This window comes from Magnolia sinica, chromosome 3 (assembly GCF_029962835.1).
Source record: "Magnolia sinica isolate HGM2019 chromosome 3, MsV1, whole genome shotgun sequence".
NCBI lineage: Eukaryota > Viridiplantae > Streptophyta > Magnoliopsida > Magnoliales > Magnoliaceae > Magnolia > Magnolia sinica.
In genome coordinates this window covers 9,518,294-9,531,004 of record NC_080575.1, presented here as the reverse complement: position 1 = coordinate 9,531,004, position 12,711 = coordinate 9,518,294, and the positions used below count along the sequence as shown (strand labels likewise).

At 38.4% G+C, this 12,711-nt stretch overlaps 1 protein-coding gene across 1 annotated transcript in view; it reads left to right on the top strand.

The window, feature by feature from the left end:
• The first annotated feature begins 838 nt into the window (after nucleotides 1–838).
• Nucleotides 839–12,711, top strand: part of LOC131239472 (agamous-like MADS-box protein MADS4) — a 78,137-nt gene continuing 66,264 nt past the window's right edge. Inside the window, exon 1 of the mRNA XM_058237190.1 lies at nucleotides 839–1,122. Coding sequence (XP_058093173.1) covers nucleotides 938–1,122 — 185 coding nt within the window. The 5' untranslated portion in view covers nucleotides 839–937. The remainder of the gene's footprint in view (nucleotides 1,123–12,711) is intronic.

Genomic DNA, 12,711 nt, shown 5'->3' with positions numbered 1-12,711 from the left:
AAGCTGATATTTCTTTTTCCTTTTTTCTCTCTTCATCCAGGTCTGTACGACTTAGCAACAGTTTGGATGGTAAATAAACACTACAGTGGGCCGTAAGAAGTTTTTAATGGTGGGCGTTCAATCACCACTGTTTCCTATGGTGTGGTCCACCTGAGTTTTGGATCCGTTTCATTTTTGGTATCATATGCTAAAATGAGCTGAAAAAACGGATGGACGACGTGGATGTACAATACATATATCAATATGGGCCCAACGTTCAGGGCCCCACAGTGTTGGTGAGGCCGGGGCCACGCCTAATGCGATCCCGTGTGAGGATTGCATGGCACCGTACGCGTGCGAGCTTGGAAAACCTCTCGTAAGAAAGTAAGGGTAAAAAAATGGACATCTGGACGAGTGTACGGGTTGATACACAGTCACTGAACAAATGTAGAAGCCAAAATTAGCTAGCTTAAATCAGACCATTAAAATGATGGGACCCGATTTAGATGCGCATTAATATTAAAAATAAAATAAAATTACACTGATTTGAATTATTAGGTGGATGATTGATGTATATGCAATCAACGGTCAAAATTAAATCAATCATCGGTCGAAATTCATCAAAACAAATTTCCACTGATAAGAAGTTAGGATCGTCCATTCAATACAAATTCCGACTATAACCTATATACACAAGGTCTCAAGATTTGGAGAGTTTATTTGAGTTACTGTATTCCACGTGCAGAATTTCTCGGCGCACGCGTATTACGTATCTCACTCCGTCAGAGTATCGACTAAATCCTCGAAAGAACAAGACATTAGGGCGTAAAAGGTGGAGGTTTCAGTTCCTTATAGTTTCAGACCATCTCTCCTTTCTCTTCACTATAAATACGGTCCCAAGCTGTCAAAATCCAACTGTCTCTCTCTCTCTCTCTCGTATCCGATCAACTGTTGAAAAATGGGGAGAGGAAGGGTAGAACTGAAGCGGATCGAGAACAAAATCAACAGGCAAGTAACCTTCGCCAAACGCAGAAACGGGCTTCTCAAGAAAGCCTACGAGCTCTCTGTTCTCTGCGATGCTGAGGTTGCTCTCATCATCTTCTCCAACAGAGGCAAGCTGTACGAGTTCTGCAGCACCTCCAGGTATAGAAAAAATCATTTGAACAAAGATAGAGATGTTTTTTTTTTTTTTTTTTTTCAATTTTCTCATACGCTCTAAAAGCAGAAACAGAAACGATTTCAATCCGTTCTCTGGATTTAGATCTCAAGCTAAGAAGGAAAGAAATATCGGATCCGTGTAGAGATGGATTTCCTGCCGTATTTATTGCTGGATGTATTATTTTGTATGATTTGACGGCTGCAAAATGGCTTGATTTGAAGAAAGCCGTCGATTTGAAATTTCCTAGGTGTTTTATTTTATTAGATGGAGGACGATCGGATCTTGACATGTCTTGTTTTGCGGGCGATTGAAAACGTCTTAGAAAACGTCTTTCTCATCTGTACAAAAAATCATCATTTCCTTTTGGTTATTAACGAGAGTTAGGGTTTCGAATGATGTCGGCACGGTTTTAGACAAGTTTTTAGGGGATTTCCGGGTATCTTAAGCGGATTTGATTTTATCCAGACGTTGACTTGGATTATGCAAGGAATGACACCGTTTCGCTGGATTTTCAACAGTAACCTGATAGTGCAGCGTTTTGAATCTCTCTCTCTCTCTCTCTCTCTCTCTCTCTCTCTCTCTCTCTCTCTCCATACATTTCTAGGTTTGTTTAGGGTTGAGTCTTTTTTTGCCACTGGTTGCGATTTCATAGATCCCGAAAATTTTCAAGCTGCACACAGTAACTTCGTTTTCTATTCTCTCTCTCTCTCTCTCTCTCTCTCTCTCTCTCTCTCCACGTATATCCATGTGTATGTTGATACGTATACGGATGTATATTGGGTTCGTGACTTTGCTTTTTCGGTTTTTTTTTTTTTTCAAATACAAGTTCGGTAGAAACATGAATCTTAGGGCTTCAGACAGTTTTTCCTACACTTTTTTTTTTTTCAGTTCTTGAATCTAAGGCCTATCCTGTGGAGATCTTATCAACCGTCTGGGAGATTCCTGGAACGGAAATTGTGGAGTGATTGGGGCCATTTGCTACGTGGGATGTGCTAAACTGTTAAATGAGTGTCCCCTTTAAACTGTGCTTGGACGGTTTAGATCGCCATCCCCAGGGTTCCCAAACAGTCTCTCAGCTCTCCAGGATCGTTCAAGTTGTGTGTGTTTTTTTTTTTTTTTTTTTTTTTTTTTTGTTTTTTGTTCAGATCCTAATTAGAATTGTCTATGCTCTATTTTGTTTGGTAGTTTAAATTTCTTGTTTGAGGCGCCAGTCCGTGTTGTTTACTGTATGCAGTTCTTAATGTTCTTCGGCTTCTACATTACGTAGAAAATGTACCAATTCGTTAATAAAACACTTGTACGTACGAACTTTTTGCTTGAACTTCATTATAAAATTTACCATTTGATGCTTAGAGCATACAAAGAAGTTGCTTTTATTTCTTCTACATTAAACTAATGAGGTTTGCTAATTCCACACGTGTTGAGCCACCCATGCTTATGTGCCAATACGTAATATGGGTGCTTGATCAGACATTCCCAGTAGGTGTGGTACACTTGTTTAGATCTTCTGGCAAAAAAGTAGGCCATTTTAGACCTCGGGAGGGCCATAGCACAAACAAAATTGATGGCTAGAAAATGTTTGTTTTAGCTGTCAGTTTACTGTGTAGATTGTGGTTCACCTGATGAGTGAAACTGACTGTATTTCGAGACAGAAGATCCATCCATTATTTCCAACTATACGGAAAGCTCAGATCTCATACATTTCTTCCATATTGGCACATATGTTGATGGCCAGGGCTCCCACCCGTGTCTGGAATTGATAATATTTTGAAAATATATGCTATTTTCTCTTGCTTTCATGTGTCGCCACTTTCATCATATTCCCGAAATGCGGGGTTTGTTCATAGCTTGCTAGTTGCTAAGAACAGTACTTATATTTTTTTATGTTGCACCTGTACTCTCACTCTCTCTCTATCTCCAAATATTTAGCATGGTTTTTATTATAGGTTCATTTGATTCAGGGAAAATGAAGTTTATTAGTATTAATGAGTCCTCGTAATGCCCATAAATGACGTTGCATAATTCATACATTTAAAATGCAATGCTATCAAAATGTTACCCTTTTTTTTTTGTGGAAATTAAATTGTCTTTATAACTGAGATGGAAAAAAAAAAAAAGCTATTAAAAATATATGGTTAAAAGGGGCTTTACTCCTATGTTAGCTGCGCACAATTTAAAAAATGTTGGCAACTAGTACTCCTCTCAGATGCCATTGATGTACAACTATCCACACCATCCAATGTGTTGGTACCAGTGTGGAGGGAGCATATCTCTAAAATCCAACTCATCAAGCAATCTTAGATGTCCAACTAATGGCTACCAAATGGATGGTTAAAGTTAAAATAGTGAGTTGACCAAACTCAACGGAAGAAAAGTAATTAGGAGGGAGAAAATCCCTTTCTCACTCTATTACTATTAGCTTATGAAAAAAGACAATATGATGTCATGTAGGACCACCTAATGTAATAGGTCTTTCATCTAAAACCCAAATTCCACATGCCCAACCCAATATATACGAACACTCGCCCTCGAAATATATCAAACAAGCCACAACCACCTTGTAAATGATATCCACAAAGAAACAACAACTTTTGGTAAGAAAATCGATGAGTTGGTCTTCTAATGAAACGTGAGGCATAGAGATTAGCCTTGAAGGGAGCTTGTTACGAAAAAAATGATAATGTACTTTAATGTGCTTAGTTCACTCATGAAATACTAGATTAGAGGCCATATGAATTGCTACTTGATTATCACAATGTAATAAAATTGGATGATAGACAACAATCACATGATCACTAAGAAGAGAGCGAAGCTAGACAATCTCACAAGTAGCATCTCTCGTAGGATAATATTCAACTTTAGTAGATGAATGCGTGGTGACAACTTTAGTAGATGAATGCAGGAGAAGTAGAAATCTTATGACTCTAATACCACGTGATTTTCAGAGAAAACAATTAATGGGAGAAAAACCCTCTGTAACCCTAATATAGTATTAACTTAAGAAGGAAAAACACAATGTGGTGACATGCAGGAGCACCTAAATGCAATAAATCTTACATCTAAAACACAAGGCCCACAGGCTGAACCTAATACACCAACATTATTCTACTAGATTAATTATTTATTGAAAAATCATTGTGTGATGTTATACAACCCTTGACCCTTGTAAAAGAAAATAAGCTTGATATGCATGTTAGCTTCTAGTCATATTGTTTTTAGGTAATTTTAAAATATTTTCTAATATTTCTTAATAAAAGATTAAAGACCATGAATACATGGTGTAACGGGTGAATTATATTGGGCACTCAAAGAATCGGCTTTAAGCAGTGAAATTGGTGGAAGTTGTGTAATTAAATGTCTTTGAGATATTATTTTATGACTTGCTCTAATGAATTACACAACACTCGAATCTGAATTCACACATAATCAATGGCTAGTTATAAGAAAAGATGGAAAGAACTCACAACTCTATTCGTTCCCATGTCATATGCACCACCATGCATATGATGCAACTAAAGATAATTGATTCCACCTACTTACATATATCACTCAAAGGATCCTAACAATAACAAATTTTAACAAAACAGGTCCTAATTTTCACTTATGTTAGAAGCATAAATGGCAACTCCTCTACTTCTTAAAATAATAATAATAATAAGTAGCAACACCTCATATATGTTAGAATAGAAAGTAGCAACTCCCCACGCCAATATTTACTAAGTTTTTCTATGTACCCACGTTTTCAAATTGTTGTACAAACTACCGAAATTCCAATTTATATATAAACTTCCAACATCCTTTCTTAAATTGGTTTTCTCATACTTGTGTAGAGCCCTTACATGGTCCAAGAATCTCCACGCATCTATAAAGGGCTACAAAATGGGGTTTTTAAAACACATACCTTGATTGGCCATTGATGCCAACTGACAAAGTCGCTGGAGAGATAGCTTGTGCTGACACTTAGGCTTCCTCTCCTCTCCACGAGTGGATCAATGGGGCTTTCTTTTCTTCTTTACCCAAGTGGAAAGAGAGGAGATCAGAGCTTCACTTTACAGAATGTGAGAGGCAGTGGGAAGGGAGGGGACCGGATTCTTCTCCACCACCAATCCCCTTTCATGCCACGCATCTCTCAACAGAGAAAGGAAACCCATCCCGCAAATCACTCTAACCCTTAGAGTTGTTTTGGTACTCCAGTGGTCCATATAGGGCTATACACAACCCATTATTATGGCCCCACCTGATGAGTGTCTGATGATCCAAACTGTTCATGGCATACCCACATTGCTAATGCCACGTGTGACCCACTAATATCTTCTTCTTCTTCTTTTTCGAAAAGAAATTTCCATTGACAGAACGGGAGAATATACAATGGCACACACAATTCGGGCAGGCCTAGGGAAAAAAAACCTGGCCTGCCTATCATATACCAAAACCAACACAAAGCACCAAAGCAGACCTAGCCCCGGTCCGCCCCCTCTCTAATGGACCTTAACCCATCCTTGTCGACTACTTCATGTACCACTTATTAGATATTAGTGGCCTGCTAATATGTAATAACTTATTCATGTACAACTTTTTTTTCTTTATTTTTTTTTTACACACGCACACACACCCCACACACTCACACTAGTAGAATTTCACCACCTATGGATACTCGAACCCTTGACCGGGCATTGAAACTCCTGAGAGTCTACCACCGTAAGGATCCAGTATTCCTGTACAACTTGTTCTTTAACTTATTGGATGTGCTGGACTTCAAAAACTTTGTGAAAATGTCAGTAACTTGGATCTTCTTTCCTGTAGTACTTAAAGGTTGATGTCTTCATTCTTCACTGGCTCACCACTGAAGAGATAATAATAGCGATGTCCATGCTACTTCTAGGAATCATAAGATTCTTCATTAGAGATATCACTGATCTATTATCACAAAAAATCATTACGGGACCATTTGAGGATGGTGATCTTCCTCAAGCATTCTCCGTAACCAAATAGTTTTGCTTGCTAGTGATGTCGCTGCAATGAACTTAGATTTTGCCATAGAGAAGGTGGCCACAATTTGCTTATTTGAAGATAGTGTGAATATACTGCTTTCAAAATAGCAGATGTAGCCCGATGCACTCAATCATCAATAACATTGGCCCAAGCATGATCTATGAACCCAAAGACTCTAAATTCTATAGCACATAAATAAACAATATAATAATCAAGTGTACCTTTTAAGTTAAAAAGAAACATTTTCTCTACATGAAGATGAATTTGACTCGAAGACTCTATCTAGTGACTAAGTATACTACACCATCTAGTAGTAGTCGAGTATTGAAGGTTTCTAGTCAACCATTTAAAGAGTATAGGATTTAGCAAATTGCCTTTTGTCCTTAATTTCAACCATTAAAGTGTATAGGATTTAACAAATTGCCTTTTGTCCTTAATTTCAACCTTAATTTCAACCCATGTACATGGGTGTGGACACTAGCTTAAAATTTTCATATTGAACCTTTCTAAAATTTTAGACCATACTTTTTCATCATATAAAAATTCCAACAAATAGGGACCATTTCATCCAATATTGAGATAATACGCTATGATACCCTTGTTTGTCATTTCAAATTCTTGAATCTTAGGCTTTTTTTTATCTCCTCAATCATAATATTTTCAATATATAGATTAGATAGCTAACATACAATGTTATCAATAATATATTATCACAATAATTGTGCGTGATATAGAGAGCATGCTCATGGAGACATTTTTGAAACCCACTATTATGAAGATCCAAGTTGATACAAGCGTACGATGCCCTTGGAGCTTGCATTAGGCCTTAAAGTGTCCTCTTAACTCGGTACACTAAGTGATCATGTCCCTTCTTTATGTATCTGATGGGTAAACCTCTTCTTTGGGGATTATGTTTTAAAATGTCAATTTAGATCTATCTAATAGTTTTTCACTGATTGTATGTGTTAGAGCAATCAACAATATAATGGATTCAATTCAAGCAATGAGAGTAAATACTTTATCATAGTTGTTAGGTTTTCTTGAAGAAATGTGGGAGCACACCACCTATAATTTTATTAATGATAGCAAAATTATATGCAGCAAGGAAGGGAAAAAGGTCAAACCCCTGACACATCACTATACAAAAGATAGGAGCCTCTATATAAAAAAATAGCAGAGGCTCCACAGATGACAAACCAACAAGCATACCTTAATCACATTCTATACATTAGTTTCCTAATTTTTATGAAGAAAAAAATTCCTTCAGATATATGAGATTCTATAAAATTAAATAGCCATAATATAACAAGGTTGTTAGTTAATTCCAATTCAAAGTAGTTAGGATCACCTTCTTCCAGGACTGGAAATTTTCCATTGACTTACCCAAGCTTCCCTTTACCACTAAGAAAGAATTTGGATGAGTATGACCTAAAAAGAAAATTATTCATAATAAACTTAAATGGGGTTAATCTAGGTACTGGGATTTTCTTGAGGCAGAACAATAGCTCATATTTTATTTTATTTTTTATCTTTTAATGATTCAACCATAAGTTATATAGATGATTTGGGCCATTGAATGGTTGTAGATTAACTTGGAATGAAGCCTGAATGAGAAGTAGTCTTCTCTTTGAAATTAGAGATCTTCCTTCGATGTTTGAACTAACCATGATTGTTAGCGTTGTTGGCTTTAATTATTTTTTTTTTTACTTGCTTTTCACTTGCTGCACTGTTGCTGCACACACTTGTTGTGATCGGATACATAGTGTGCCTTTTATAGGCTTTTGCACCTACCGTGAAATACCTAATATGCCCTCATTAACTACATTTAATTAGGTTCTAACATATGGAATTCCACCAGCCACAACACGTGGAAATTGTGGAAATAGCCATAACGTGTGGCTGTTTCAAACACGTGAAAATTGCAGAAATTGCTGGAATATCTCAACCGTCCATTCGGTTTGGACGTTACAACACTCCCCTACAACCAAAACAGGCTTCATTCCAAGCATTGACCTTAGTCGTCTGAATGTATTAGTTGGCAATGCCTTGGTGAATATGTCTGCGACCTGTTCAGTGGTGTGATAGTACTCCAATTTCACCACTTTCTGCTTCACTTGATCTCTGAGAAAATGGTATCGAGTATCGATATGCTTGCTCCTTCCATGTTGCACTGGATTTTTTGAGAGCTCAATTGCTGACTTGTTATCCACATATATAACTATGGATCCTTCCTGCGGATGCTTCAGCTCCTTTAGCAAGTTTCTCAACCATATTGCTTCACAGACTGTAGACGATGCTGCCACATACTCTGCTTCACATGTGAACAAAGCAACCACATTTTGCTTCTTTGAGTTCCATGTGAAGGCAGTTGACCCGAGATCGAATACATATCCAGTGGTGCTTTTCCTTTCATCTTGGTCACCTCCCCAATCACTATCAGAGTATCCATACAGAATTGCCTCATCATCGTATGGATAACAGAGACTAAATTCCATGGTTCCTTTGACATACCTGAGGATTCTTTTTGCAGCTAGCCAGTGTGATTCTTTTGGCGCTTCCATATACCGGCTTAGAAGTCCAACACTGTAGACGATATCTGGCCTTGTGATTGTGAGATACCTTAAGCTTCCAATCAAACTTTTAAATAGAGTCGAGTCCACGCTTCTTCTTTCTCCTTCTTTTGTCAGCTTCAAGCCCGTTGCTACAGGCGTGTTCACGGCATTACAGTCTGCCATCTTGAACTTTTTAAGCAACTCCTTAGCATACTTTTTCTATGATATATAAATGCCGCCGACTTGTTGTTTTACTTCGATGCCCAAGAAGAAGGACATTAATCTACCATTAGTCATCTCGAATTCATTGAACATATTATGCTTGAATTCTTCAAACATCGCCTGACTGTTTCCTGTGAATAGCAGATCATCAAAATATAGGCATGCTATGAGGATGTCGCCATGAGCATTTTTCTTAATGTAGACTGTATGCTCAACTCCTTGGCATATTTTTTCTTTTAATATATATAAATGCCACCGACTTATTGTTTTACTTCGATACCCAAGAAGAAGGACATCAATCCACCATCAGTCATCTTGAATTCATTGAACATAGCATGCTTGAATTCTTCAAACATCGCCTGACTGTTTCCTGTGAACAACAAATCATCAACATATAGGCATGTTATGAGGATGTCGCCATGAGCATTTTTCTTGATGTAGACTGCATGCTCATATGGACATTGGGCGAAGCCATTCTCTTGAAGATAGTTGTCGATGCGTGCATTCCATGCACGAGGAGTCTGCTTCAACCCATAAAGGGCTTTCTTTAGTCGATACACTTTGTGTTCTTCCCCTTAAATAACAAAACCTTCAGGCTGGTAAACATAAACCTCTTCTTCCAGAATTCCATTCAGGAATACAGATTTCCTGGAATACAGATTTTACATCTAGTTGGTATATCATCCAACTGTGATGGGCTGCAAGGGAGATAATCATCCTTATAGTGTCAAGGCGAGCAAAAGGGCGAAGACTTCTTCATAATCCACCTCGTATTTCTGTTTGTAACCCTTTACTACGAGCCTTGCCTTGTAGTGATATATTTCACCATCAGCATTTCACTTGATCTTGTACACCCATTTGACGCCAATAGTTCTTTGGCCTTGAGGAAGTAAAGTCAGATCACATGTATTGTTCTTCTCAATGGCATGGATCTCTTCTTCCATAGCCGTCCGCCAACATTCTTCTTCTACAGCCTCCTCAAATGTAAGAGGCTCGTGGTCCGCATACAAGCAAAACAAATTTACTTCCTTAGTTTCAGCGTAGATATAGTTTAGGCTCCTTATTTTGATAGGAGCCAAGGGTAAAGGAGAACTAGATGAAGACGTGCTGACTGAATTTTAATTTGATGGAATACTTCTATATAAGATGGAATGTATCACTGGACTTCTGCGTGCAGACGTTTTGGCGGAAGAGGATGTTGCAGGTGTTTGCTCCTGGTTCTCATGTTTCTCTTCTTTATGTTCTTCAACCATGACTTGATTTTCTTTGGCTGAATCTTCTTCGTTCCATTTCCAGGCATCTTCCTTGTAGAAAACTACATCTCTACTCACCACCACTTTATTGGTTAGTGGGTTGTAGAGCTTGTACGCCTTTGATACTTCACTGTAGCCGATGAAGATGCACTTCTTGCCATGATCATCAAGTTTTTTCCTTCTCTCTTCTGGAACTTGAGCATAGGCGACACATGCAAAGATCCTTAGGTGCTTCATGCTCAATTTATAACCACTCCATGCCTCCTGAGGTGTCATGTTTCTTACGCTCTTGGTTGGACACCGATTGAGCAAGTAGGCAGTACATGCAACTGCCTCTGCCCAGAAGCTTTTTGGCATGCCTTTCTCTTTGAGCATGGTTCTTGTCATGTCGAGGATGGTGTGGTTCTTTCGTTCCGCAATGCCATTCTGCTATGGCATGTAGGTTGTAGTGTGTTGCTGCTTGATGCCTTGTTCCTTACAATACTCTAGAAAGGCATTTGAGGTGTATTCTCCACCTCTGTTAGATCTGAGTACTTTAATTTTGTGATCGCTTTCAACTTCAACATGAGCTTTAAAATTTATAAAAATAGTAAAAGCAGCAGACTTTTCTTTGATTACATACACTCACAATTTTCTACTGAAATCGTCAATGAAGGTAATAAAGTATTTATTACCTCTAAGAGAGATTGGCTCTAATGGTCCACAAATGTCAGTGTGAACCAACTGCAATGGTTCTCTTGCTCTGCGAGATACTCCACTCGGAAAGGAGTTCCTTTGTTGCTTGCCGAGTGTGCACGCCTCACACATATGTTCTGGACCTTCAATAGCAGGCAAGTCATCCACCATACTTGATGAGGATAAGAGTTTAAGGCCACTGAAATGGAGATGCCCAAAGCGAAAATGTCATCTTTATGAATCATTCTTCACAAGTCGATAAAGACACTTCTCAGCCTTTGTGTTAATATGGAGCGGAAACATGCGATTCTTTGCCATATGGACTTGAGCCACAAGTCTCCCGTGTGCATCTCTTATAGAGAGAGAATGGTTTTCCATGTGTATGACATACCCCTTCTCAAGGAGTTGGCCGATACTGAGGATGTTACTTTTCATGTTTGGTACGTAATACACATTGGAGATAAAATTCGGCACACCATTCTTCTGATATATTTTAACTTTTCTTTTACCTTTTACAGGAACTTTTGATGAGTCTCTTAAACTCACATTGCCACGAGCATCTTCTGCCAGTTCCACGAATAGCTCCTTTCCACACATGTGATTACTCGCACCAGAGTCGAGATACCACACGTCATGTTGATCATATGCTTCTTCTTGTGCAAGAAGAAGTGTGGAGTCTTCTTTTTCATGATTTGATGCTTCTGCATAATTAGAATGCTCATCTTGATCTACTGGTTTGCTCCAACAGTCTGAAGCATAATGGTCGAACTTGTTGTAATTATAAAATTAAATATTTTTTGTATTTCCATGACCACACATGGAATGACCTCTACCATTTTCTCTTCCACGGAAATTGATAGTCTTTTGTTGATTTTGTAATTGGCTTGGATAATATCCACGCCCTCTGCCTCTTGCATGATTGCTAGTGCCACGGCCCCCTTATTGTGTATGACCATTCTTTTGTTCATTTAGAGTCAACTTAGACTCTAAGGCATGTTCAAGCATTGAACCCGCATTCTTTTGCATTCGTTGCTCATGTACTTGCAACCAGCCCATCAATTCTTCTATGGTCAGATTTTCTAAGTCCTTTGATTCTTCTATGCTAACAACCACATGCTCAAATTTAGTTATGAGGGATCGAAGTACTTTTTCAACAACCCGTACATCTTCGATCTTTTCACCATTTCTTTTCAAGTTGTTAACAATAATAAGTAACCTTGAAAAAAAATCAGAAATGGTCTCACCTTCCTTCATGTGTGAGGTCTCGAATTCAGCTCTAAACGTTTGGAGACGAACCTTCTTCACACGATCAACTCCTTTGAAGATTGTGCTAAGAATCTCCTATGCTTGTTTGCATGTTGTCGCTTCAGCAATCCGTTCAAAGGTGGACTCATCCAACCCTTGATAGACAAGAAACAGAACCTTCTTGTCCTTCTTTCTTTGATCTTTGAGGATCGTCCTTTGATCAGCGGTGTAGAGAGCTTCTTTTTTCGTTGTGGGTTCTACATACCCATCACTGACGATATCCCATAGATCTTAGGATCTGAACAAAGCCTTCATCTGGATGCACCAGTTTTCATAGTTATCCTTAGATAACTTTGGAATCTGTGGCTGGATCGAGGACGCCATCACTTCTTCACACCACGGATCAACAACGCCTTTTTCTTGACATAGCAGTGGCAACACCTTGATCACACGATCTGAACCTTCAAACTATAACTTGTCCCACGGGATCGTCTCACTCTGATACCAGTTTGTTGGCTTTAATTATTTTTTTTACTTGCTTTTCACTTGCTGCACTGTTGCTGCACACACTTGCTGTGATCGGATACATAGTGTGCCTTTTATAGGCTTTTGCACCTACTGTGAAATACCTAAT